The 25,480-nt window shown below is 41.2% G+C and overlaps 1 protein-coding gene across 4 annotated transcripts in view; it reads left to right on the forward strand.

Annotated features, from left to right (window-relative positions):
* The window catches only part of LOC308384681 (RNA-binding motif, single-stranded-interacting protein 3), a 312,357-nt gene that overhangs the window by 159,068 nt on the left and 127,809 nt on the right, over positions 1-25,480 (forward strand). For all 4 annotated transcript variants that reach the window (XM_080863247.1, XM_080863249.1, XM_080863248.1 and 1 more), the window contains 2 exons: positions 3,541-3,599; positions 20,921-21,012. In XM_080863247.1, coding sequence (XP_080719373.1) covers positions 3,541-3,599; positions 20,921-21,012 — 151 coding nt within the window. The remainder of the gene's footprint in view (positions 1-3,540; positions 3,600-20,920; positions 21,013-25,480) is intronic.

Here is a 25,480-nt window from a genome sequence, read left to right on the forward strand (position 1 = left end):
TGGATCCTTTCATCCAGCAAGAGCGAGAAGAAAGAAAGAAATGCCGTTCTGGGATGTCTCATGCACATGCAGCTGCCCTCTAAAAAAAATGTAGCTCAGCTTCAATTTTATCACATTTCCAGTGCCTAGACAGCTGTCAAACGAATGACACGTTTTACATCAACCACAATTTGTACATTTTCATCAGCCTAAAATAGCTCGTAAAGCCTTTGTTTTATAGGCAGTTTTATTTCTGGTGTCTCTTTTTCTTGGGGTTGATCCGATGTTGCATCAGAATGATTGCCATTGTATTTCTATTTGGAAGAAGGAGGGCGAAGAGAGACAAAAGGAGAGAAATAAGGATACAGTACAGGAAAGAGAAATGGTAGATGGTAGAGAGACATTAAGACAGAAAGAGAACAAGTAAGAGAAGAAGATTTGTAAGGAGGGGGGGAGGGCCGAAGGCCAGCAGAGTCAGAGATAAGAGGCTGGAAGAGTGATTGAAATAGGATTAGTGGAGACAGGCTCTGCATCCCGGCCGCAGCATCACAGTGTTAAACCTGCGCCTCACAGGGACTGCCTCTGTCACATCAAAGCCTCCCCAGGCTTGCCTGGCAGAGAGGCGAAGGAGCCTCCAGCAGGGTCATCCACAGCCCCACACACACACACACACGACACATATATGACCATACTGATCACATTCTTCATCCATTTCCAATATGTTTCCATTATGGGCCTGAAGCTTGCTCCTTCCTTCTTGCCTTTTCATCTCGCTGCAGTATCTTTGTGGCGTGTATTTGGACCGCGGATAGGATCCATTGATGAGCCATAACATTTAATGAGGCAAGCAGTGATGAGTTGGCATTGGAAAGCTACTGTCTCCTGCTTCCCCAGAGTCCAAACAAAGTTTTAATGAGAACTTTCCCCCAATTTGTGCCAAAAGCACAGGGCTTTTTAACTGCTTCCCAGACTGAAAGCATACAAAAAATTTCACGCAAGTACTGAAGGAGGGCAGACACCTAAGTGCACATAAACAAATAACAATCCCTTTCATATACTGTGGTGTTTGGCGGTAAATCAGCATAAAATCAGTACTATGACGTAAGAATGAATATAATCACTGGTAAGGCTGGGCGAGTAATAGGCTGTCAGTGACTAGCCGAGTCTATCGCCTGTTTTTTATTTTGGGGGTTTAAGTTGTGCTCCTTTAGTGTTTAATTCAGTCAAAAAAAAATCACCTGTTAAATAGTAGAAACAGCAATAGGACCTGGCAGCTGGTGTTAGACACGTTCTTATTCCGCTGAAATATTCCTTTCGCAAAGGGCAGTGACTAAATTACAGTTAAGATGTCTTTAGTGACTAGTTACGATTTAATATTAACTAAAGCTGTAAAGAAAACCAATAATTCATATTTGAGAACTAGACTAAAGCTCTCCATGTAGTTTCACATCCTTATTATTTCAGCACGTGTTACCCCCGCCTTCAGCAGGTGCTAAACTGACTGAGGGTAGCTGGGAAATTTTGACACATTGCCTCAACTGATTATGTGGTTATTGACATGCTGGTCTTGAATGCTTATTTAATGTTCTAGTTTAGTTAAAAGTTAGGCTTTTTTAATTTTGAAGATGTTTGCTGTCAAACGATTCAAATGACTTGAAATGTATTAGTAGAACACAAAGGTAATTCCCACCTACTTCCTTTATCAATACTTAAAAATCAAATCTAAATTTGTATCTCTAATGTGCTACAAAATTACTTACAGCTTTGTAGCTCAGCGAGTGCTGAAGGCACTTGCCCCAGCTCTCCACATTCACTAATCAAGTGAAAACTCCTTGTTCCATGTTCATCTTTTGTGCTTATGCTTGAGAGTGTCTCGGTATGATCAAACGCTGCACCTTAGTCCCACTCTGTTGCAGTAGATTATGAATCCCTATGGCTAAAATGGCCTGTTTATCTGCTGAAGAGAGACAATCCACTGATTGGTGAGTGCTGTCGCTCTGTGTGTTTGTATGCGTGTATGTGTGTGTGGGTGTACTCGTGTGGTATCTGTATTAGTGTGTGCGAGCTGGTAGTTTTCCTCTCGGAGCTCATCAGTTCATATCCACCACCCATCCCACCGCAGCATGCAATAAATAGAGTCTCCGCCACTCGTTGAGAAATGGCACAATTATCCCCTGCTGGTGAAATATGGGCCGGGATGCACCACTGCTTCTTCCCTACAGAATAAGTGTGAGTGTATGTAAGTGTGTGTGACCAGATGCAGCGATGAGGGTGGCTGTTTTTTGTCCTTTGTTGTAGTCTTTGTGATGTGCTTTTGACATACAGGGAATTGTTCCCACTTACATATCAGCACACATGCACGCACGCATGCATGCATGTAGTATATCTCCGCATGTACATTAGTGCACACAGTGTACTTAGAGAGCAGCTCACAGTGCAGCATATTGCAGTTTTAGCTGAGACAAGCAGATAGAAGATCTTGCTGTCTGTCAGTCAGGAAGGTCAGTCAAAAAATTCCTTGCAAGCCACTTTGCATATAGACCCGTGGAATAAAGAAATACAATATATTTTTGCTTTTGCGTGGAGCTGCATCAGTGACATTTAAGCTTATAAGCATACCGTAGGTGTCTTTATGCAGTCCTGCTCCTTTGGCAATTTCAACTTTTGTATTGGATTTTCACAGGTCCAAATAGGCTCCAGCATCATACACGTTTTATATTTTTTATGAATAAGTTATATCACAAATTCCAGTTACAGAATCTGCCAGAATACGGGGAGTCTAGAATTTATTCACTCATTTACAAACATAGCGGTAAAATTTGGGTATTTTCTTGGATACTTTCTTTCTGAAAGGGAGATCTGAGACGATAGATACACCAAAAGACCCAAATTGTTATGACAATTGCTGCCAATTTTCCCTACAATATTTTTTTTTTTATTGTAACGTATTCGGTAGAGCTGCTCTGAGGGGCCCAGTGGTGTATGTTCATTCACTCTGAAGCCAGAGTCAACAGACAGTTAGCTTAACATAAAGAACAGAAGCAGGAGGGGCTACTGCACTGTACTGTCTTTGTCTGAAGGTTACATCATATCACCCTACCAGCTCCTCTAAAGCTCATTAAGACGTATCATTATTCCTTTGAGTCACCTTTGATTTAAATGTGTTCGCTTTATAGTTTTTAGATTTCAAATAAATTCATTAGCAACACATGAATTTTACTTTACACCAAAAGAGCAACCTTTAGGACCGTTTATTGCACTTGCATGCTTTTAGACCTTTTATAATGTTCAGTGACTCTCTGAAATGCCAAAGGGCTGCCCATTCATTCCAAGTCAGCCATACACATAATTTTATTAACCTCAAGTGATTTCTCTTCCCAGTGGCTTTTGACATTTCTGTGACTTTGCAAATTGCTCGTTGTAACTAAATGGCAAAGTATAGAAAATAAGGCAAATATATTAACCACAGGTTGGTAATCCAAATGAACTGTCCGACCAGGCGAAGGCCCTGTGGGTTATTACGAGTGTAAAACGCTAAATTAGATTTCTCTGTTTTTACAGGTATGGGAAAATAGTGTCAACCAAGGCCATTCTGGATAAGAACACTAACCAGTGCAAAGGTAAGTGTCTAGTTTTTGTGCCTTGTTTAAGTGCATTGACTGTCACTCTGTGGGTGTCCTGTCACAGGAGCCGCAGTCCAAACCTTTTTGTAAATTTCAGACATCGGCCGAGAAAGGTGCACACGGTAAATCAGTGATCTGGTGAGAAAAAGGATCTAGGTAAACATCTTGCTCTTGGAGGCGCTGGCCTGCTTCAGAGGATGATTAGAAAGGGAGCCACACTCTTAGCCTTTCCCTATCTCTTCCTCGATTTCCTGCTTTGTCGTACGGATGACAATCATTTGGAAAGGGTGTTTCCATTAGTATCCGCGCAGTAATGCACATGAAATAATGACATTACTGGCTCATTTGAAATTGTTTCTGGGGCACACATACTACACACAATTACATGCTTGAACATATGCAGCCAATTAGAGGGCTAACAAGCAAGCAAAGATTAGATAAACTTCAGTTATTATCTTTGTCAAACTCATCTTCTTAGAACCTTGGTCAGCTGCCTTACAAGGCTGAAAATACTTTTTGAGGAATCAATTTTTTAATGATGAAGACCAGTGAAGTCTTAAGTGAAGAAATTGTGAAAGAGAAGAGAATATAGAGGGATGAGGGAGGGGAAAGGAAAAAAAAAAGATTAGTGTGCTACTTGCCCCGAGGTGTCTGGCAGCACTGTTTAAGAGCTATTGAAGTTCCATCAATACTTTTAATTGCTTTTTGTGGTTTCCCGGGCTCTGAAGTGTGGCCTTTCAAGGTGAAGCTGCCTTCTTAACCCTGTTACACACATGAGTATATCCTGCTGGGCATGCTCTGGGTCAAAATGTTGAGGAAAAGAACCTTTGCCTTTTAGAGGATAGGGAAAAAAGGCTGATTATCTTGGCAGGTCCTTTTTGTGAGTTCGCCTGGCCATTAAAGACAACACTTGGATGCCTGTTAGTAGCAAGGATATATCTACAGGTCACAGGACACAGAACAGAGTGGATTAGAGGGGACAGTGAGAGGTATAAAAAGAGGTGAGACAAACATCTTTGAATCTTCCTGGGTTGCGAATAAAAGAAATTAGATGTTTAGTGTTGTCCATGTCCAGCTGACCTGAGTTATGTACAACACTAAAAAAAACAAAACAAAACATCCCAGCTTTTGTGGGAGACAGCATTTCCCATAACTCACCTTCCTGGAATGCAGGACTGCTGAGATGCCAAAAAGCAAATATAAGCAGACTTATTTTATGAGTGGAAAGGATGGTCCTGGTCTACACCCAGTCACAGAGAGGTAGATGGATACAGAAAAGTGGTGATGAAGAAGAGTTTGAGGACGAAGGGCTTAGTAACCTTGAAGAGAAATTTACAGTTCTTTAGTGTTTGAAAGGCAAATTGAGGTGAGGCAAAGCTGCACAAAAACAGGATTTTTGCCGTTTTTTGCTTCCCATTTCTGCCTGGGCATCTCTCCCAGTAACTGTTTTATATATATATCTATGTCAAATTACAACGTGAATGATCTTAGTGCACTTGAACACCAAGACCTTATAACGTTGCAGAGAGGATAAAAGATACGTCTGTTATAGTATTAAAAGTGGTACTTTTTAAATACATATTTATAATTACAAATGTATTTTTTTAAAATATAATTTATTTTATTACATATTTATTTATTGATACTGTCATTTACTTATTTCTTTTATGTTCAATGGAAAATCTAAACCCATAAGATGCCCTGCTAGCAACCTGTTGACGGTGCACTTCACCTGTGACAGCTCTAACCTCTCCATAACCCTGACTTGGACAAGCGTTTAAGAAAATGGGATGGGACAAAATGGCAAAATGCATAACTATTTTTATTTTTATTTTTTGGAGTGCATCAGTTCTCTTTGATTTTCTTTGATCAAATACTTGGCGATGGTAGGGACAAGCATCTCCCGAAAGGTGAGCAGCTATCAAAGCGCAAGCGATCCAGGCAGGTGCACTGAAGCCCGATGGGCTGCCGTCCACTCCTCGTAACAAATCGAAATTGGCACACAGCCCCGATCTGGTCACGGCTTGTTTCCATTCATCTGACCCCCTGTATCTGACACTTGTTTAAATGTCAGGATGGTGGCTTACCTTCACTGTGCTACCATCACGCAGCTGTCTCTCTCCCTCCCTCCTGTCTGTTCTCCTTCTCCATCTCCTCTTCCCTCTTTTGTGTTATCTGTCTTTAGCTCAGCTCAGTGAGTGCACTGCCAAAACCATGTGAAAAATGGGCTAGAGAAGAGGTCAGTCATCTCTGAGAGAGTGCTATTAAGAGAGAATCAGCCATTGGAAAACCAAGCTAGTAACAGACCTTGTACTTGCTGACTAACGTTTGGGTGTTTATATTTTGTCAAAGAGTAAAATGTTCTTCATAACAGTCTAAAATAATTATGCTTTTGTATATACTGTACAAAGCATTGCAGAGACTAATGACTAATTTATCAGTTAATTAACAAAGACTTTAGATTAGTTACCACTGGATTGTTTACACTCATAAAAAACAAATGTCTCAAACGGCAGAGTTACCTGCTCATATGGCAAAAAACTTTCAAACGACTCAACCTTTTGAGAGCTCAGTGCTGTATGTCAAGCTGCCAACTGTAGGCACAAATATGTAATTTCTAAAAATGAAAGTATGAACCAGTAAAGATGATGATGACGTGACGTGGGGGGGCGACCGTGGTTCAGGGGGTTGGGAAGCTCATCTTGTAACTAGAAAGTTTCCGGTTCGATCCTCAGCTCTGTGTGTCTTGGTCGCTGTGTCCTTGGGCAAGACACTTCACCTAGCTCCTATTGGTGTTGGCCAGAGGGGCAGATGGCGCGATATGGCAGCCTCGCTTCTGTCAGTCTGCCCCAGGGCAGCTGTAGCTACAACTGTGGCTTGCCTCCACCAGTGTGTGAATGTGAGAGTGAATGAATAGTGGAATTGTAAAGCACTTTGAGGGTCTCGAAAACCGCTATATAAATGCAATCCATCATTATTATTATTATTATGATTGTGTGTCCAGCACATCGACAGATGTTTGAATGGATTGAGATCTGGGAAGCTTGGAGGCTAAGTTAGTGCCTTAAGCCTGTTATTGTGCTCCTCAAACCATTCCTGAATTGTTTTTGCGTTATGGCGGGGTCCATGATCCTGCTGAAAGAGGCCACAGCCATTGGAGAATACCATTCCCATGAAAGGGTGTACATGCTCTGGATTTTCCAACCTTTTAGCCACGGCACATATTTCACTTTAGAAAAATCGCACGGCACACCACCAAACACAAAATGTTACAAAAAACATATTGATAATTTTTCTTCCACGGCACACCTGATCATTTCTCACGGCACAGTGGTTGGGAAACACTGATCTAGAACAATGCTTAGGGAGGTGGCATATGTCAAAGTAATATCCATATGGTTGGCAGAACCCAAGGTCTGCCAGTAGAACATTGCCCAAGCCATTACACTGCCCCTGCTGACTTGCCTTCTTCCCATAGTGCACTCTGGTGCCAGGTGTTTCCTAGGTATGCAACGCATCCTGACAACATCTAGCCATCACGATTTGTCCCTTGTGAAGTGCGCTTAAATCTTTATGCTTTCCGGTTCTTCCTGCTTCTAACACATCAACTCTGTGGACAAAATATTCACTTGCTCCCTAATATATCCCACCCACTAACAGGTACCGCAATGAAGAAATAATCAGGGTTATTCACTTCACTTGTCAGTGGTCATAATGTTATGCCTGATCGGTGTACACTGATGACAGGGAAAAGTTTGGTGGGTGAGCTGCTAATGACGCACGGATTTATTCACAAACCTCTGTAATGACAAGCTCAAATAAGCAGGTCACAAGCAAGTAGCCTCAATAAGAATACTAGTAATCTCTTAACAACACAGACACAGTGCTTCCCTTTAATACCCCTCAGGAAAAGTGGTTTTGGGCACTCGGTTTTTCTCTTATCAAGCAGCACATACTTGGAATACAGCACCCACAGAATTAAGGAACACGATGTTCTTTACTTTTTTCTTTAAATCTAAGTGCTTATTGGACAATCAAGCAAGTTGCGATGATTTGCTTGCATGATGAGCTTTCCCTGAATCTATTCATAATACCTAAAATGTACATTCTAGCTTTGTTTGATAATTCTTTAAGAAATGACTGTTCCACCCTATAAAAAGAGTGATTTTGAGCTTAAGACAAAAGCTAGTTGATATGTGAGATGGAGTGCTGAGTGTGGGAGTGGAGGCTGTCTGTTGTGGTAATGCAGAAAAACAGAGATGATGCTTTTGTGTGCTTACAGGTCAGGTGTTTGGGAAGTGTGTAGTTACCGTGCATAGAAAAACGAAGCAATACGGGCACCTAACTAATGTGCATATATGCCTTGTTTCTCCATAACCGTACATCTGTATATACATTTGCCCTCAGTAAATGAGTGTGCACTGTAAAGTACTGCAAAGCCTTGTTTGAAGTACCACATCATAAAAACTACACTCCAAGACCATGTAATATACCTCTCCCACGCACTCAAACACAAAGGGCACACTCACACACACACCGAAAGACTAATGGTACCCCCGCACTCACTCCCCATCCATTTGCCTGAGGTGTGTTCGACTCTTGCAGCAGCAGTGGCTGCGCAATAGATCTATCAGTCCTCTTCCTAACTTCACAGCATGTGTGCCTGCGTGTCTGCCTGTTCTGGCTGCTCTCCTCCACCACCTCACCACGCAGGCCTTTCAATGAGCCTCTCTAGCTTCCCAGCGCTGACTCACTCCCTCACTGCCTCCCTTGCTCGGTGAGACACTCACACACACACACACACACACACACACCTGTACTCTTACAAGGGTGCACAACAGTTGCATGTAAGCCGTGCGTTCCGATAAATGCACGCACATGCTTTGGATGTAGCCCAGTTCAGAGAGGAACAGGAAGTTGTGAAAGGGCTTTAGGGTTGTCAAGAGCTGCAGGTAAGAGGAGGCATTCAGCTTTTCATCTCTCCCTCTCTCTCTCTTTCTCTCATGCACCTCCGCACTCTCACTCTGCTTCTCCTTCTCTCTTCATCTCTGTTTTTCTCTCCCCCTCTCATACTCCATCTATATATCTGTCTCTGCACTTTCACATAAACTGTAGAAATACAGCAGAGATTTGGGCTTTACATCACAGATGGAGTGGGGGATTGAGAATGGCAGAGAGAGAAAGGAATAGATTGCGAAAACCCAAAACCGCTCATTTGCCATCCATGCCCACAAGGGCCTCTTAAAAGGCAGCGGCGGCATTTGAAATAAAGCAGGGCTGACCGAATGGAGACATTTTATTTTTCCTGCCAGAGCCCGGAGGCAGAGGAAATGACCTCAGCCCTTTAAAGGACCTCCGTTTCCTCCTCCGCTTCTGGGAGATAAGACTGTGCTGAGATTCACCGGCCCGACTGGCGCGCTGCTGCGACGGCCCACCGCACTGAATTGTGGGAGATAGATGAGATGAGATAGTCTCTTGTGGCTGTGTGTTCGGCAGTTTGTTGTTGTACATTTCTTTGCCCCGTAACTTGCCGTCCATTTTACATGAGGATGCTAAAAACTCACAAGGGCATTACATGAACTGACATCTTGAAAGAATTACTGTCGCCTTTACTCTATTATGTGGGTGAGCTGTTGTAAAACATGCTAACCTCTTATTTTATCCCTGCAAAGTTAAATCATGTTTGAAGTCTCCAGGCATTTGATTTAAAACTTAAAGAAGTAAGTACAGTATGTTTGACTGAAACCCTAATTAGTGTGTATTGGAAGCAGAATGTCTTCCCTGCTCTTTGAATGCTCAACTTGATCAATTTCGTCTGACTGCTCAGCATGTGCAGCCTCGGTTTGATGCAATTTAAAAGCCTGTCAGGAACTTGACCATTACGTTCTGAAGCATCTAGTGCCCTTACCACAACGACAACCTAATGGAGAAATACAGGCAACGTTGCATTCTATAAAAACAGATTTATTGCTGCATCAGTGCCTAAGTAGAGTATTGCATGACTCTCAGCATAAGGGCTATTGATGAATGAGGTGACACTGATCAAAAAAGGCCTGTTTTTCATTGTCATGTGCATGTGTATTGGTGCTGGCGGTGGGCGTGGGGGAGAGACCAGAGTGCTTTCTGAATCCGTTATTGGTTTCTCATTAGAGGGCCAAGATATAAACATTTGTCTATGTTCTGCACTGTGCTGGTGCAATTAAGGATTCTCTTTGCCGCCCCTTCTGCCCTTTGAAAGTGAATTATGTGCAGATGAGAATCTTGACTGAAGTGTGGCCAACAGCAGACCTTTTCCAAATGCCTCTGCTCGCTCAAAGCCATTCCAGAAAGACGCGATATCAGCCGAAGGAGAAAGCGAGAGAAAGTGTGTGCTGTTCCCTGCTTGCATTGCGTATTAATTACTCTAATTAGCAATAGCTGAGAGATAATCACATCGATCTGGACAGATTCAGCATGCAGAACGTCACTGGATAACATCTGCAGGCTTTGTTAACACCCCCTATAGCACATACACATAAATCTTTTTCTCTTTTTAACCCCCCGCCCCACCATTTCCCAATCACTCTGCATTCCACTACATTCCAAGTTGGCAGTTTACCAAGAGGCTGTCTGATTGGCCAAGATTGTCATAAATACAGTCGGGCCAAAGCCATCGCATTCCTTGAGCCTCTGACCTTTTGTATCCCTTCCATTTCCTGTGTTGTTTTTGTATGCAGTGTGGTCGTCTCCTGTTTATGCGATTGCATTTTTAATTCTTGTAAGTGTACAGTCGAGGTCATGGTGAGGTGATAACCAGGAGCCAAGTTTTCCCAAGATGCTTTTTTTAGACACAGATCTGTTGCAAAATTTGGGAAATTTGTTCATTTCTAATTTGTTGTTGTTGACTGCCTCTCCTCTGGATCTAAACAAAGAGAAACATCTAGTATTAATTGGAGTGGCAGACTCTTGGGAATCTCCGTTCCAGGTTTTTGTTTCTCATCATTGTCTCAATCCATTTTTACATCACACACATGCCTGAATTCCTTTCCTTGTCGTGTTTGTTGACAAATGCCTCAGCGGACCCTGTGAAAGTTGAGGAGGCGTACCTCCAGTCATCTCTTATCCTGGACCTAACCCATGGATGGCAGGGGAACCACTATGTGAGATACGGCCTTGCACTGACCTGCCAAAGCCCTGGCCCCTTGCACATCCCCTGACTAATGATCATGCCCTTGATTAGTTAAGGAAGGCATAAATCATAACTGCAATGCAGAGGAAAGTTAGCTGGGGGCGGCCAGGCCGTTCCTCATGAATGACTAACAGATGCAGGACAAAAGAAATGGGCTGCATAGTTGTTCGGAGGAATGGGACAATCTGTCTTTGTCCAGATTTTAATGTTTGTCTCTACCTGGAGATTTTCCCCATGTTCCTAGGGCACTTGCTTTTCATTGATCCGGCTTTGTTCAAATATTAGCCTGCCTTGCTGGTGGTGCTTTCAAGCCCTAGTACCTGACGTGATTACATTGCTTATTACAGACTGCTGCTCAAATGGGGATAATATGGTGCCGCAGAAGATGGTACCCCGTGTGAATATTAAGGTTAGTAATATCCAGGTATAGTCAGAAAGGAGGGAGAGCAGGTATTTTAAGATGCTCACTAAGTGAAGTGAAGCTGTGACGGAAGGACTGCACCTGTTCTTTGTGTAAAATTATGTGATTATGCTCCTTGTGTTTTCACATCAGCGTGTGCCGTAATGAGTAACTATTCAAGGCTGTTTGCCGTTCTAACTCTTAAGTGTGCGAATGTGCATCTTCAAGTGTGGGCATACTTATATGGTAGAGTTTTAGATATGTTAACATGTGTGGCTGTGCTACACATGCATTTCCTTTCTGGCAGTTACCGGTTTCTTTGTGTGTGTCTGTGTGTGTGTCCTTGTGCACTTGTAGGTGTTCATTCTTAGTGTTGGCATTAGTGCTTTGCAAATGTGAGTGTGTGTTCTTTCAGATATCTGTGTGTGGGTTCTGTATAACCACTCAGTTTTTTGCTACAGGTCTCATTTTAACAACCTCTTGACAAGTAATTAACACCCTTCAGGTCTCAAACCTTTCTCAAGTGCTCTTCACATGTTGCACCAAACACATCAGGGTTTTGCTATTAAGCTAGCAAGCTAATGATGCTACCAGAAGAAGGATGCACCTCTGCTTTCTGTGGGTTATTTTTTTATTTCTTCCACTCAGTGTTCGTCTACTTTAAATCCTTGATAGCTGTAATGAATGTATGAATAATTTAGTTTTGAATGTCTCTTAAACTTCATGAAAATAATCTTGTGCCTTCAGATAACTCTGATTTAATGCTATAAGCTAGGTCCTCTTTTTGTCCTGATACCGTTTCTTTTTTATGCAATGTCAATGTAGAACTACAAATTCATGCGACATATTTTAAGTTGTTGCTTCTTATCCTGAATTTAGCTCGAAAATGCAGTAGAAGCCATATGGTGGTGTGCTAGAGCTAATGAGTGTGAATAGATATGAGTTAATTAAGGACTAAAAGAGAGAGAGCAGAAATGAAAAATGATGAACAGAAAAATGAAGATGTAAGAAATACTGAGCTAGAGAGGAAGGATTACTGTGAACCCACATGTTGTTTAGATATTTAACCTGAGAAGAAGTTCATCTTATATTAAACTGTAATGTACGTTATGTCCCTGAATCAGTATGACCAGAACAGTTTGTGAGTAATACTTGTTCTTTGGCACTTACTATACTTTCTGAAGAATTGCATCAAAGGAGAAGGTGTGTTAATAACATCAAGATTGCTTTAATGGCCGTCTTTTTGCAAATATTTCCATGGAAATATAATATACAAGGCAAAAATAGATTTTTTACAATTCTAACAGGGCTGAAAGTCCGCTTATTAACTTTTATTCTTCAGCACAGTCTGAACTTTCTTAGGCAAGCTTTCTTGTCTTTTTAAAAAAGTATTCAGGAATAGTTCACTAGGTTTCTTGAAGGATGATCTCTTTGGATGTTAGTTGTCTTTAGTTCTTTTCCCACACTGCTTCAATAATGTTGAGGTCTTGGCTCCTGCAAGGCTAATCTATGACTGATCATATTCCATTGTGTTTTTTTTCTAGACATGTATGGTTGTACTGCATTGGCGGTGTGTCTGGGATCATTATTGTGCTGAAAAAGTAGGCCAATCAGATCCTTTCCGGGTAGTATTGCATGATGTGTCAAAATCTGCGTTCATCAATTTTGAAAAGATCCCCAACACTACTAGCTGAACTGCAGCCTAAACCATGACAGCGCCATCACCATGGTTTATAGATGGCTAAAACACTCACTATTATACCTCTTTCCTGGCCTACTTGAATTAAATATTTCAATTGATATTAAATATTACACTGATTGAGGATTTTTGGATTCATCACTCCATGAGACTTGTTGCCACTGATTTTCAGTCCAGTTATTGTGTTATTTGGCATACTTTAGCCTTTACTCACTGAGGTTTCAGAGAACAGCAGATGGATCAGCCCAGATGGATCTCCAATGTCCTGTGTCAGGTTTTAGCTGGATTTTTTTCCTGCTTTCATGTCAATGGGACATACATAGTTTTTTTTAAGCGGCCACTTCTTTTGAAACACTGCACATCATGCTGATATATACAAATATACGTTTTCAGCTAATATTTCTTTGGGAATTCTACTCCTGCACCATCGAGAGCATCCTGACGGCAAACATCTGCACCTGGTTTGGGAACAGCACCAAGCAGGACAGACGAGATCTGCAAAGGGTGGTGCGCTCGGCCGAACGCATCATTCAATCAGAGCTCCCTGACCTGCTGTCCATCTACACCAAGCGGTGCAAGTCCAAAGCTAGGAAGATTATGATGGACCTCTCCCATCCCAACAATGGACTCTTCTCACTGTTGAGATCTGGGAAGCGCTTCCGCTCCCTTAAGGCCAAAACAGAGAGAATGAGGAGGAGCTTCTTCCCCCAGGCTATTTGGGCCCTGAACCAGGTGTAGGACTGGACTCTCCCACACACATCACCACACGCACCACCACACATTTCCTATAATCCTATAATTCCTATAATTTATAATCTTTATAATCTTTATAATCTCTTCTGCTATTTGCACATTCTTTACTGTAAATTCCTAAGTTAATTTGTAAATTTTGTAGTAACCTGTAAATTGTAAATATTGTAAAACTTTTTTTCTGTCATTTAATGGTCGGGCATTGTACAGCTACAAGCATTTCACCCCCATGTCATACTGTGTATGGTTGTGTGTGTGTGACAAATAAAATTTGAATTTGAATTTGGAATCATCTCAGTGGTTTAAAAAAAATACTATTTTTTGGCATTTTTTAGAGATTGAAGTAAAGAAATGGCAACTAATCATGTGTTTTGTGACAGGCTACTAATACACACCTGGTTAAAGATATAATTTTAAATTGGTTCTTTGCCAAAAATAATTTCACTGCAAATTCTATGGAGAAAAAAGGTGAAAAAGGGGGGAAGAAAAAGAAACAAATGTCTGGCTCTTGGGACCAAACTACAAAGAAATAAGGGGTGGCTTAAGACACAGTCCTGTACTTGGATATACTGTTGGATTATTTTATTTATTTATTTACAGCTCATGTCCAGTTTGGCTTCTGCACAATGAACTGCCACTGCCCCCCCTCTTGGCCGTAAACCCTGGCAATCTGCCCTCTGCAGATCCCCGCTCCCACTCTCTGACAAGGACAGTCCTACATCTGTGAGAGAAGACGACAAGAAATACAATACAACCAATAGGCTCGCTGCTTCAGCCCGAGATGAATGCCTTAGCTATAAATCCATGTTGCAGGGTTGATAAGTTAATTGCCTGTATTGCTATCTCGTCGCCAGCGTCTAATATAAAAGAGCCCAGTGTGAGAGTTATTTTACAACAAATTGGTATTGTCTCTAAGTACAAGGCCAGTAGGACAGTGAATCTGGACAAGAAAATGAGGAAAATTTACTTTGAGTGGCTCCAAGACCTGCTCTCTGCGTCTGTGTATTAAAACAATCTTAAATAACTTTTTGCACACTGAGTTTTGAGTTGTTTTGATGTTTGCAGATGGTTTAAACAGCTGTTTGTTTTCAGGCTGTCAGGTGTATACGAGGGTGTAGGATTGCGGAGAAAGTGTTTGCTTATGACTTGTCACTTCGACGCAGCATTAATGCACAGACAGTTGTGATGTGGTCAGAAGTACAGAGTGCTGAAAAAAAATATGCATTGCAGATGTTTCTCTGCGGGATCTTTAAACATCGAGATAGATTTATGATCCTCCCCTGTTGACTTACTCACCCACACATACACACAAAAACAAAGTTAGAGGTCGCACGCAAGCACTCGTACACGCCCATTCAACAAACACACAGGCAGAGACGCACACTTTTACGCACACACACACACACCACCACATGGTTTAGTGGAGGGTAGCCGCAAAAGTTATCATCAGTCAGCTGCTGGTGGTGCAGGATAAATGGAGGAGGACACAGGAATGTAGCCCCAGTGAGGATGCTCTCCTCCGGGTTTGGAGTGTGACCAAGGCGGTCTTGGCTTGGCCACAGTTAGTCACGGATGCCAACTCGCTTTTTGAAACCGCTGTTTTCTCCCTTAATGTTTGCACAGCTCGCCGCAGTCTCCCAAAGCCATCACCCACCCTCCCTGCAGGGCAAAAGTGCTGGTTAAACCCTTGAATGGACAAAAGAGATCCATACTTGTAAAGCCAATGCCAAATTTCAAAAGAGTAGTTTTATTTATGTCTACTGCATCCCAAGAAAAAGCACCAAATGTCAGACTCAAGAACAAACAGCAGAAACTTGCATGCTAAAACAAAACAGATCAATATAATGACATCAATTCAGGGTCTTGAAATTTCTGATAGACCTTATTTTTTTAGTTCTTATTTTTTCCTGTTAAGACACACATAAGTAATTACCATTCTCAAAATGTAAAAAAAAAACCCCAAAACATCATTTTTATTCAACAGGAGACGGATTAACTGAGTAATAATGTGAGCACTGTACAAAACTCTATATGCAGCAAAAGCACAAAAAGTGTTTGTACAGTCGTATTGCTGCAGGTAGAGTGAGGCTGAAATCATACGGCAATGAATCCATTAATCACAGGAATCATATTAGAGCATTGTTATGCATGTTTGTCAATTGAGTGGCCTATCTATTTCCTCCATTAACCATAATTACTTTAATACATGCAAAGCTGGAATTATACACATACATGCAACTACAATGATTAATCATCCACATGCAACAGCAGCAGCTTTAGAAGTCATCTTGATGACTCACAGCGACGTAAACAATTACGCTGTTTCCCCCTGCACACCATTGTAATGCCCCGTGACTTGTCGTCGATTCATTATTCATACTTAGGGCATTATTATTCCATTGTGCGCTGTGCAAAATGGGATCATTAGCACTGAATATGAGAATGTGAAAAATGGATATATTGGGGAAAATTGTGGTGGATATTGTAGGTAGAAAACCCTAAACAATCCTGACTATTAGCAGATAAAGAATAGTAATTTTCCCCAAAGTAATTAGGATTAGCATAATATGACAGTGAATGCATGAATGATGCATACTTGATTGATATGTCGATGCAAGCACTGTAATGAGTCCCTTATCTCCACTCTCCAATGTAGGCTTTTATGCAGAGCGTAGCCCAAGGTGGCATCTACTGTAGTTCTACACCTCCTTAAGGGGACTGTATTAAGGAGCGCCCTGCGTCTCACACACACATTCATACAAAAGCAGTCACTGAGCAGTGCTAGCGTCTATCATGTAGTAACTGATTGAGGATGGTCCTTTTATCTTGACAGGCTCCCACTTAGAGCCAGACCAGGAAATATGATATGGCAGCTCATGTTCTCAGAGAGACTGTGTGTGTGTGTGTGTGTGCGCGCACGTGTGTAGGTAGGAGGGTGCCATGCTCCGAGTGTGCAAGTGTGGATATATGTGTCCTTCAGCAGCACTTTGCGTCAATCTGCATATTAGCGTGCAGCTGCACAGCATTATCAACAACCTCACATGTCGTCAGTCACTTTGAGCTGCTTTTAAGTGACAGCTATCGATTGGAGGTTTGCGTTTGTGCAGAAGCATCAAAGCAGCACCTTGCCCTCTGCATCCCACTTGAGATTGTAACTCTAGAGTACCCGCATCGAATGCAGCACCAGTACGGCATGTACTTGGCTTCGGAAACTCATTCTTCAAGCAACATCTGCGTGCATCTGTGTGTAGGTGGGTGTGTGTTTGTGTTCTCTAAGTGTGTGGAATGTGATGTCTTAAATTGAGCGCCACATTGTTTCTTGACCCTGCAGCTTTCTCACAACTTAATGGCGTTTTTTCCTGTTCAGTGACTCACCGAGGATCTGTGTATTGAGTAATTGTGTGCATACTTTACAGTGTACAAGTACACTGTATAAGTAAACAAACAAGTACATACAGAGCGAGTCTTTGAGGATCATTTTATTGAAATTACAGGAAGAGAACTGCTTCCATGTCTAATAGTATTAAATAAAGCTGATACTTATATTTAATGTGCATTGTTGTGTTATATTTGTCTATATGATTAGATTTATTTACCTTTTACTCCACTATATTGGAACCAGTATCTTCTTTTTTCTCAAATCAAATTGCAGTGTCGGTGTGGCTTTAAGAAAAGCAATAACCTGTTACTGTGCATAATCCACACAGCATAATCATAATTACTTTAAAATAAAATTACACTGTTTTTGATGAAGTCGTATCACTTGGGGTAATTATGTATGTTACCAAAAGTTGTTATTTTTTCCTTTTTCCGAGCGATTATTGCAAATCTTAGCAAACTAGGTAACGAGTATTCAGCTCTGAGAGGGGAACCAAACATAACAGATGGATTGCTGACGTGTTTTTAATCACCAGTGTTAGCTTAACAAAAAAGTAATCTACATACTACTATTAATTTTCAATGCTACTTCCATTTAGCCTAATAAGGTACAGTATGAGGCACTAAATTATATGTTTATATCCCAAACAATTATATGTTCTTTTCAGTTCAAAATATATTATATCTAATGAGGAATTCATTGAATATTTCCTTACACAAGTATATAACAAAGCATATGTAGTAACAGATAAATCATGAATCTAAATTCATAGTAGAAACATAATGTATAAATTGTTTCTTTATGACTTATTGCTTAACTCTAGACTTTTAAAACTCCAACAAAAGAGCTCATATATCTATACAAAAACTGAAAGACTCAGGCTTTCTATAACCTCTATAACCATTCAGCCCGATAAAAGCACAAATAGTCTTAAAATGTCTCTGTATCTCTCAATTATTATTTTCCTTTTCAACAAAAAAAGCCTTTAACTCTTTTTACCCTGTGGCTACAGTTCAAACATTCCACATTACAGAATCATTATACGAATATCAGCTGCAGTAACTTCACATTGGAAGAGCAAACTGGATCTTTTACTGAGTGTCAATTCAGGCTTTTTGAGTGTATTTGACTGACCTGAAATCACCCCCTTCCTCAGTCTGCCTTTCTTCTCTACACACCTTTTCACTTGCCTCCACCTTTCTCCCGCTTCTCTCTCGGTTTAGAGAGATTTGAATGTAGGTCAGCAATCTCTGAAATCCTCATCCAAGTTTGATAAGTGCACTCCAGGTGGTAGTCGGGTAAATATTAAATTTGTAATTGGGGGTTCAAAGTATCCACGATTTAAATATTCTGGTTTCTGATTGTTAAAGAAAATAAGCCATCGCCCTGAGGACCTCGATAACATAATATGTAGTTCTCTAAATGTGCTCGTAATACATTTTTTAAAGTGTTAATTTGTAGAATCTGCAAACATTTAAAGGGTCTGTTTACCCAAATGACCAGAGATGCCAAATGAAATTTTATTTTTGGCACTCACAGTAATGAAAATAGCATTTAAGCATTTCAAAGGCCTTTTCAGACAGTTACAGAGGAACATGGGTGTGATATGTTCAAGGGAATACTCTTAATAAATAATGAGTTTACTCTCATAACCAGTGTAGGTGCTTCCATGAGAGACACAGATGTCACTCAGCATCAGAAATTCACTTGATGGGAATTCTTTTCAAGTTGTCTCCACGAGGTGCGTGCAATAAGAAGGCTACGCTGTTTGATGTTTGTCAGTATGGAGTGAAAGAGTCTAAAGAAAATTCAGTTTGCCTTTCTGAAATGTAATACATAATAATAAATCCACAAAGCATACACAGCAGTCTGTTTGGATTGTTGTGATTATGGGTCTGCTTTTTGTGCAGCACCCAAGAAGAAGATATTTGGAGAAAATTGTGTTTTTATACCTATATAATATATAGTAAAGGTTTATAGACCTGTGTTGTACACTGTGGAGATATATGAAGGCACACTGATTTTGTATGCTGTGTCTGAAAATACGCATTAATGTCTGTTTCACAACAGCAAATAATCACTGGAATCCAGTGGAACTGGGAGGTCAGATAGTTGTCTCTTAATCAGGTCAATACAAATATCTGCATGGGTAAATATCACTGAAGACAGGAAGGAAAGATTTTTATTTTTTATGTCTTTTTGTAATTGGTTAAGCCAAAACCCTCAATTAAATATATTTTTAAAGCTCAGCCGGGCTCTCTTTAAATACGGATTAAAATTTCAAAATTATACGTTTGCTGATATAACAATGGGTGAGTGCACTGCGGCTACTTGGAAAAATAGTCCTTGATTGCATTTATTTTTAAGAAAATGACTGGTTTCTCTTAATATCGCCTGTGGACTTCTCATTCCGGCTCTTCATATTTCCACAATTAAACGCAGCCTCGCTCTAACAGCTGGCCATTAATCAGTCCTCGCACTCGATTTCTCTTCCACCTCTAGTTATGATTTTCACATTACTCCACACTCGTTTGCCGCCGCCCGACAGGAAAGTGACCCCAACCCCCTTACCCCCAGTCGTCGCTACCGCCGTAGACGCGCACCTCAAATAATCGGGAAAGTGAGATGCTCGCATAAAGCTGCACACGGGCACACACGGGGTGAGAAAATAAGGCGTTGGAGTAAAGAACATGTATGATTGTATGATTGATGGTAAGTTGATGGGGTAACCGCAATGCCAAGTCCCCACCCCCAAACCCCTCCGCAGCCCCACCATCTCACAGGCATTATCCTTTTCTAATTACACTTTCCTTCTGAAACAGTGGATCAGAGGGCACCATTGACTGCTTTTAATCCGCCACCAAATTTTAATTAACACAGACGTGACCCCCGTCGCCGATACATACCGGAGAACGTCGAGATCACAATAACTCATAAATCACAGCCACAGATTTCATTCCCCCGCTTTCCGCCGCTGATGAATTTCCAGATGGGGCCTTGTGGCTGTTAATGTCAGAAAAATATGCGAGAGAGAGAGAGAGAGAAAGCGAGAGACAGAAAGTGTGTTAGGGAAAGAAAAGGACGGAGGAAAAGTGTAAGAAGATGAACAGAAAAGCTAAATTGTAAGAAATAGTGTGTCTTTATGTCTATGTGAGAGAGATGGAGTTGAAGAAAGAGAAGGAGAAATGGCAGCAGCTTTGGTATGCTGTCAACCTTTGAGAGATTTGTTACCGGGGAGAGGATTATGGAGGCTGTGAAATGGGGTTGTGTTAATATGCCGGGTGTTGAGGAACACGATGTGGGCCAGCCAGCTTCACAGCCTCCAGAAATCAAAAGGCTGAACAAGTGAAACGTGACGTTTTGAAGAATTAATTGACACATCTCCGCGTGTATGTGAGTGTATAGTGTGTGTAATATCCTTTAATCATTGATTTTAAATCACAAGCCTTTCATAAATAACCATTACTTTAATTAACCTACTTAATGAACTGAATGCATATGGGTTATCATTAAACAACAAACTGACAAACAGTGATGTTCCCTTATTCTTACGATACCGGTTGTCTTATTCGAGTGTGTATATCTGCGCGTTTACGCATGCATGCAGTGTATCAGACTACGTATGTGCGGAGGTGGAGGTGGGCAGGGTGCCGGGTTTTGTTATTACTAAATCGCTCGTCCATGCTACTAATTAAGATGCATAGCATCCCCCTATGAACGTCAGTGTCGCTAATTATCAAACAATGTAGTGCTCACTAGATATGAGAACTGGCAGCCTCTGTAGTCATGTTACCAACCTATTACTGCTACAATTACCAAGTGCCTGTCATTCTCCTTGTTAGTCATCTGCCTTAATTTTTTTCTTAACTAATGTCTTTATTTCTTCCTCTCCTTCTCCCCTTCTCCTCCTTTCTGTCTCCAGGATATGGCTTTGTGGACTTCGACAGCCCAGCTGCAGCACAGAAGGCTGTGTCATCTCTCAAAGCCACTGGGGTGCAGGCCCAAATGGCCAAGGTAAGGAGTGTCTAAAAACAAGTTGGCGTCCTCACTTCCTCGTGCATTATCTTTAGCAATTTTTCGTTTTTGCTCATTCAGCTCCTGCCAGGTGTTTAGTATTGCACATTTAACAAACTTAACAAGTTTGCCATGAAGGACTTTTTATCTTGAAGAGAGACTCCTAAATGTGGGCCTCAAACTGCATTTGAGTGCCATTAGACAACAACTTGGGAAGTGACACTGGTGCATGTATGTCTCTGTTATCTTACTGATGCTGAAACTGGAGTCTAGCACAAGATACGTGAAATTGTGGATCACTTCTTTCCTGTGGTTATGTGGGCTTTTTGTGTTGTGTTTGACAGTATGCATACAGTATGTGCTGGATTACAGCACTCCATGGCACTTGTGGTTTCCAGTTAGTGAGCTGGCCCCTCTCTGAGGTTTGACTAGTCGCTTGTGCTACGTTGTCGAGTGTTATTAGCCTGCTAAAGTGGAAGCAGATGAGATAAGCTGTTTGAGTAGTACAAAAAGGGCCCTAGTGAGTTGTACAATGGAGACAGGTTGATAGGCATATGTGGAGAGGTGTAGCTTAGAGGAAACTGCACACTGCCAGGGTATGATCTTATTCACCAATTTCCTATACAATCTTGTATTTTATGTCAACACTGTGGTTGCATATTTATTGTTGGGCATTTGGCTGTCTGACAGAAGAGCCGTTTTACCGGGAAATGCATTTCAGAGATATTGTTTGGTGTTTGGCAACCCTCAGGCAGTGATCATACTGTTCTTTTCCCATTTTTGTTCTCTAATTTTCTTCATTTCCCTGTTGACTGCTCTGAGAGTCACCATATTAGAAGGCACAGCAGGGCCCTCTCTCCGGACATCTATGACAGACAAGCCTGCCTGACTTAACCCGGCTATTCTTGTACCCGTCAAACATTTGTTAATGTCAGAATACCTTAATAGGTGAAGAAAATGTCAGTAGCACTGAAACAATAAATATGCTGATGACTATTTGAGGGTGCACCTTGAGTGATTTTTCTTGAGACGAGATGGCGTGCATTTGATCCAATCCAAAAATCCCCCCCTCCCACCCTCGAAACCGAAGAAGACCTGATGAGATGGGGAGCGGCAATGGCTCCGGTGAAGATGACAGAATTGATGGTAACGATGAAGGTGGCAATTATTTTGATCAAATGGGATGAGATCTGACAGGAGGAGATGATATTCCGTGTGGTGCTCAGGTGTGCCATTTCTCAAATGCGCCATTTGCCCGTTTCCTTTCCCCACCAGTGTCCTTCTTCCAATATTTATAAGAGGGCAAGCTCTCTGAATACTGATAAGAAACCATGCTCTTTGTCCATCACATTTTAAGACCACTCTTTGCATTGCTCCCCTTCTCTCAGTCAATATTTTCATGAGAGGGGGCTCGTGTCCCAAAACAAAAGAGCTGACCTTTATAGAAATCTTGCCGCAAACACATTCTCAAAATCATTTTCTATTAGCATTTGTGTATAATAGCTGATTTTTTTGAGTGCTCCCTTGTTCTGTTCGCACAAATGGTAAGACCAGCGTTCTCTGCTGCAGCTCTATGCTTTTATCACACTTGTGAGGGACATTAAGTAGTAGTTTGCTTTTATAGACTCCCTCTGTATCTCGCTAATGTGTCTTTACCAGGTATCACTGCCATCACTCTATCGACTCCTCACCCAACACTTCCAGCCTAGCCCCTCACCATTTCTTTTGCTTAGTGCCGTTTTCTCTCAGCATTGTTTTGGGTTTTGTTTTGTTTTTTTGGTTCTCCTGCACACACAAATATACAGACACACACACACATTTGTATTCACATCCACCAAGTGTTGCCCTTCGAGACATCCAATGAGCAGTTTTTCCTCCATCAATAATTAACAGCGTGTTATCTTTGTGTCTGCCTACCTGTCAAGGTGTCTCTCACACCCCACCCTCCTCCCGCTCGTTCTGTCATGCCGAGTAGCATTCCCGCAGCGGGAACGGATGAAAATACAGGTGAGCACCGAGGAGGGTGCAAATCAGAAAGACTACTGCTAACGCCGTGGATGGCTTCCACAATAAGAACATCCAGCCTCGTTCTCTCGCTCCCTCTGCTCCATTTTGTCACTCCACAACAAAGTAATAAACGAATCGCAAGTCGGAGCCAGAGGCTTTGAGCTCATTAAATAAAACTGTCACAGTAATCAAGTTGCACCTTTTTTCCTGCCTTGATGCCATTAAAACACTTTTATTAAGGTGCCTTATTTTAAACACAGCTGCAAACCAGGCAAGAAATGGAGAGAAAGGCAAAGGATCACTTGATTTCCTCTTCTTCCGCCAGTGAAGCAGCCCGCTGTCTCTCTCCTCTTACTCCCCTTGGAATTTGAAATACCAAGGCAGTAGAGATGAAACGTTACCTTCCTTTTGTTTTGCCCTCCCCTGGGGATGGTGACAGCGAGAGGGAGGAGAGGAGCCATAATTAAGACACCTAAAGGACACTTCCCCCCCCCGTGCATCCCTTCCTGTCACTCACCTCTACACAAGTCACAGATAAGAGCACTTAACATAGGTGTGGAGTACGTGTGTGTGTGTGTGTGTGTGTGTGTGTGTGTGTGTGTGTGTGTGTGTGTGTGTGTGTGTGTGTTTGAATGTGACAGTGTATTATTATGTGCATGTTTGTCTGCACTACATTCCCTGAATTACACATTTTTTGCATCATTTTGTAACATTTTTTATATAATTGTAACTAATTTTTAATTTAAACTAGGATGCCTGTCATTTCATCTAAAATGGAAAATTACATTTTGTAAAACACACGTTATACCTTATTAACCTTATCACCTTGTCTTTGCGTACAAAGAGTTGAATGACGGGGGATAAGCTCACTTTAGTATAAAGAGTTGTGAAAACGACCGACTGGCTTCATCTAAGACTGAGAAATGAAAAAAACGTGGGGTGTATTTCTAAATCTGGAACAGGCACTTTAGCATTTTGCTTTCTAACTAGTCAAGCGTCTCTGTTCTAGCTATGCTCTTTGAATAAAGATCTTCACATCCATAAGTACAGCAGGTGTGTCGTGGGTTTGTTGAATTTTATCCCATTTCTTAAGAACATGACTGTCAGATCCTTTTCATCTGCACCTACCTCCTGGCACAATAGACTCTTCTTTTGTTCTTCATTTGTCCGATTTCTCAAATTTCTTAAGGACACACTGCACACAATGCCACAAAACACCAAATTTTCAGCTTAGATATCTTTGTAAATCTTGTTTCAAAAATACTATTTTATGTCTGTCAGTTTGTGTTATCATTGGCATTTCTGGCATAATTGAGAGGAAATTGGTTTTTTTGTGTGACAGACTACTAGCAACAAAGTTCCTACATATACAATTTTTAAATTGGTTCTTTGCTAAATTTTCTGTTATAAAACTGTCTCATCCTTTGATTTAAGTGCCTTTTGTAATCTCGAATGAGTCGGGTTTAAGTTGCTTAACGAACATATATATATACATATATGTATATGAGTAAAAAACCTGCTAATGTTCAAAGAAAAGCTTTAAAAGAACTTCAGAAAGGCTGGAGAAATACTGAGCAAAATCTAAAACAATGTAGCTTGGTTCAAGTCTTTTTTTCATGGTACTAGAACTCTTAGCAAAAAGGTGAAAGGGATGAATAAGTATTAACCAAAATGTATTAGTTTTCTTATTTATCAGTAGAGGTAGGCACAGATGACTGCTTATATAAATAACATGTTTTTAAATAAGAGGCGCTTTTATGCTGCTTTAAAAAAATTGTATAGATTAGTGTGATGTGTACATAAAATGTACTTTTTACATTGTCATTAACAGGCGCGTGTATGACATCACTAAAGAAGTATTAAAACATTCATATAGGCAGTATGACTTTATATAAATTAAGGTGGGAAAATCTGGTAAATCTTAACATAGTGTTCTAACAGGAGACCTTAATAGGATTCACTAGGGTAAGTGTGTTCGTGTTTTGTGCATGTGTGTAATACGGTTTGTAGGCACGCACTTGCCTCCTGGCACCATAGACTCTATTCTCCGTGCCACTTTGTTCAGGTAGCTTTCCAAACTGAGAAAACCGACACATCGAGCAGACAGAATGATAACAGGTAAACGCCGCGTCTAGCTTCGCAGATGCAAACCTGTCAACCAGCCGCTCGCCTCACTCTCCACAGGCTGCCATTTTCCCCTTGAGCCAATCAGACTGAATTATGGGAAGGGCACCCTCGATTGTGGTGTCTGTGTCGGAGAGGTAATTCCGCCTGACAGCTGCTTGCTTTCAGACAACAGCCAGTCTTTATGGAAATCATCCCTCCCTATTCTCGCTCCAGTCGGCTTCTGCTGATAACAGCCCGGATGAAAACAAAGCTGTCCTTTTTGTATTTTCTTCTTTTTCTTTTTTTTTGACTCGTTCCTCTCGGCATGGACAACCTAGAATTAGAAAAAAACAAC

This window comes from Rhamphochromis sp. 'chilingali' (genome assembly GCF_963969265.1).
Source record: "Rhamphochromis sp. 'chilingali' genome assembly, chromosome: 17".
Taxonomy (NCBI): Eukaryota; Metazoa; Chordata; class Actinopteri; order Cichliformes; family Cichlidae; genus Rhamphochromis; species Rhamphochromis sp. 'chilingali'.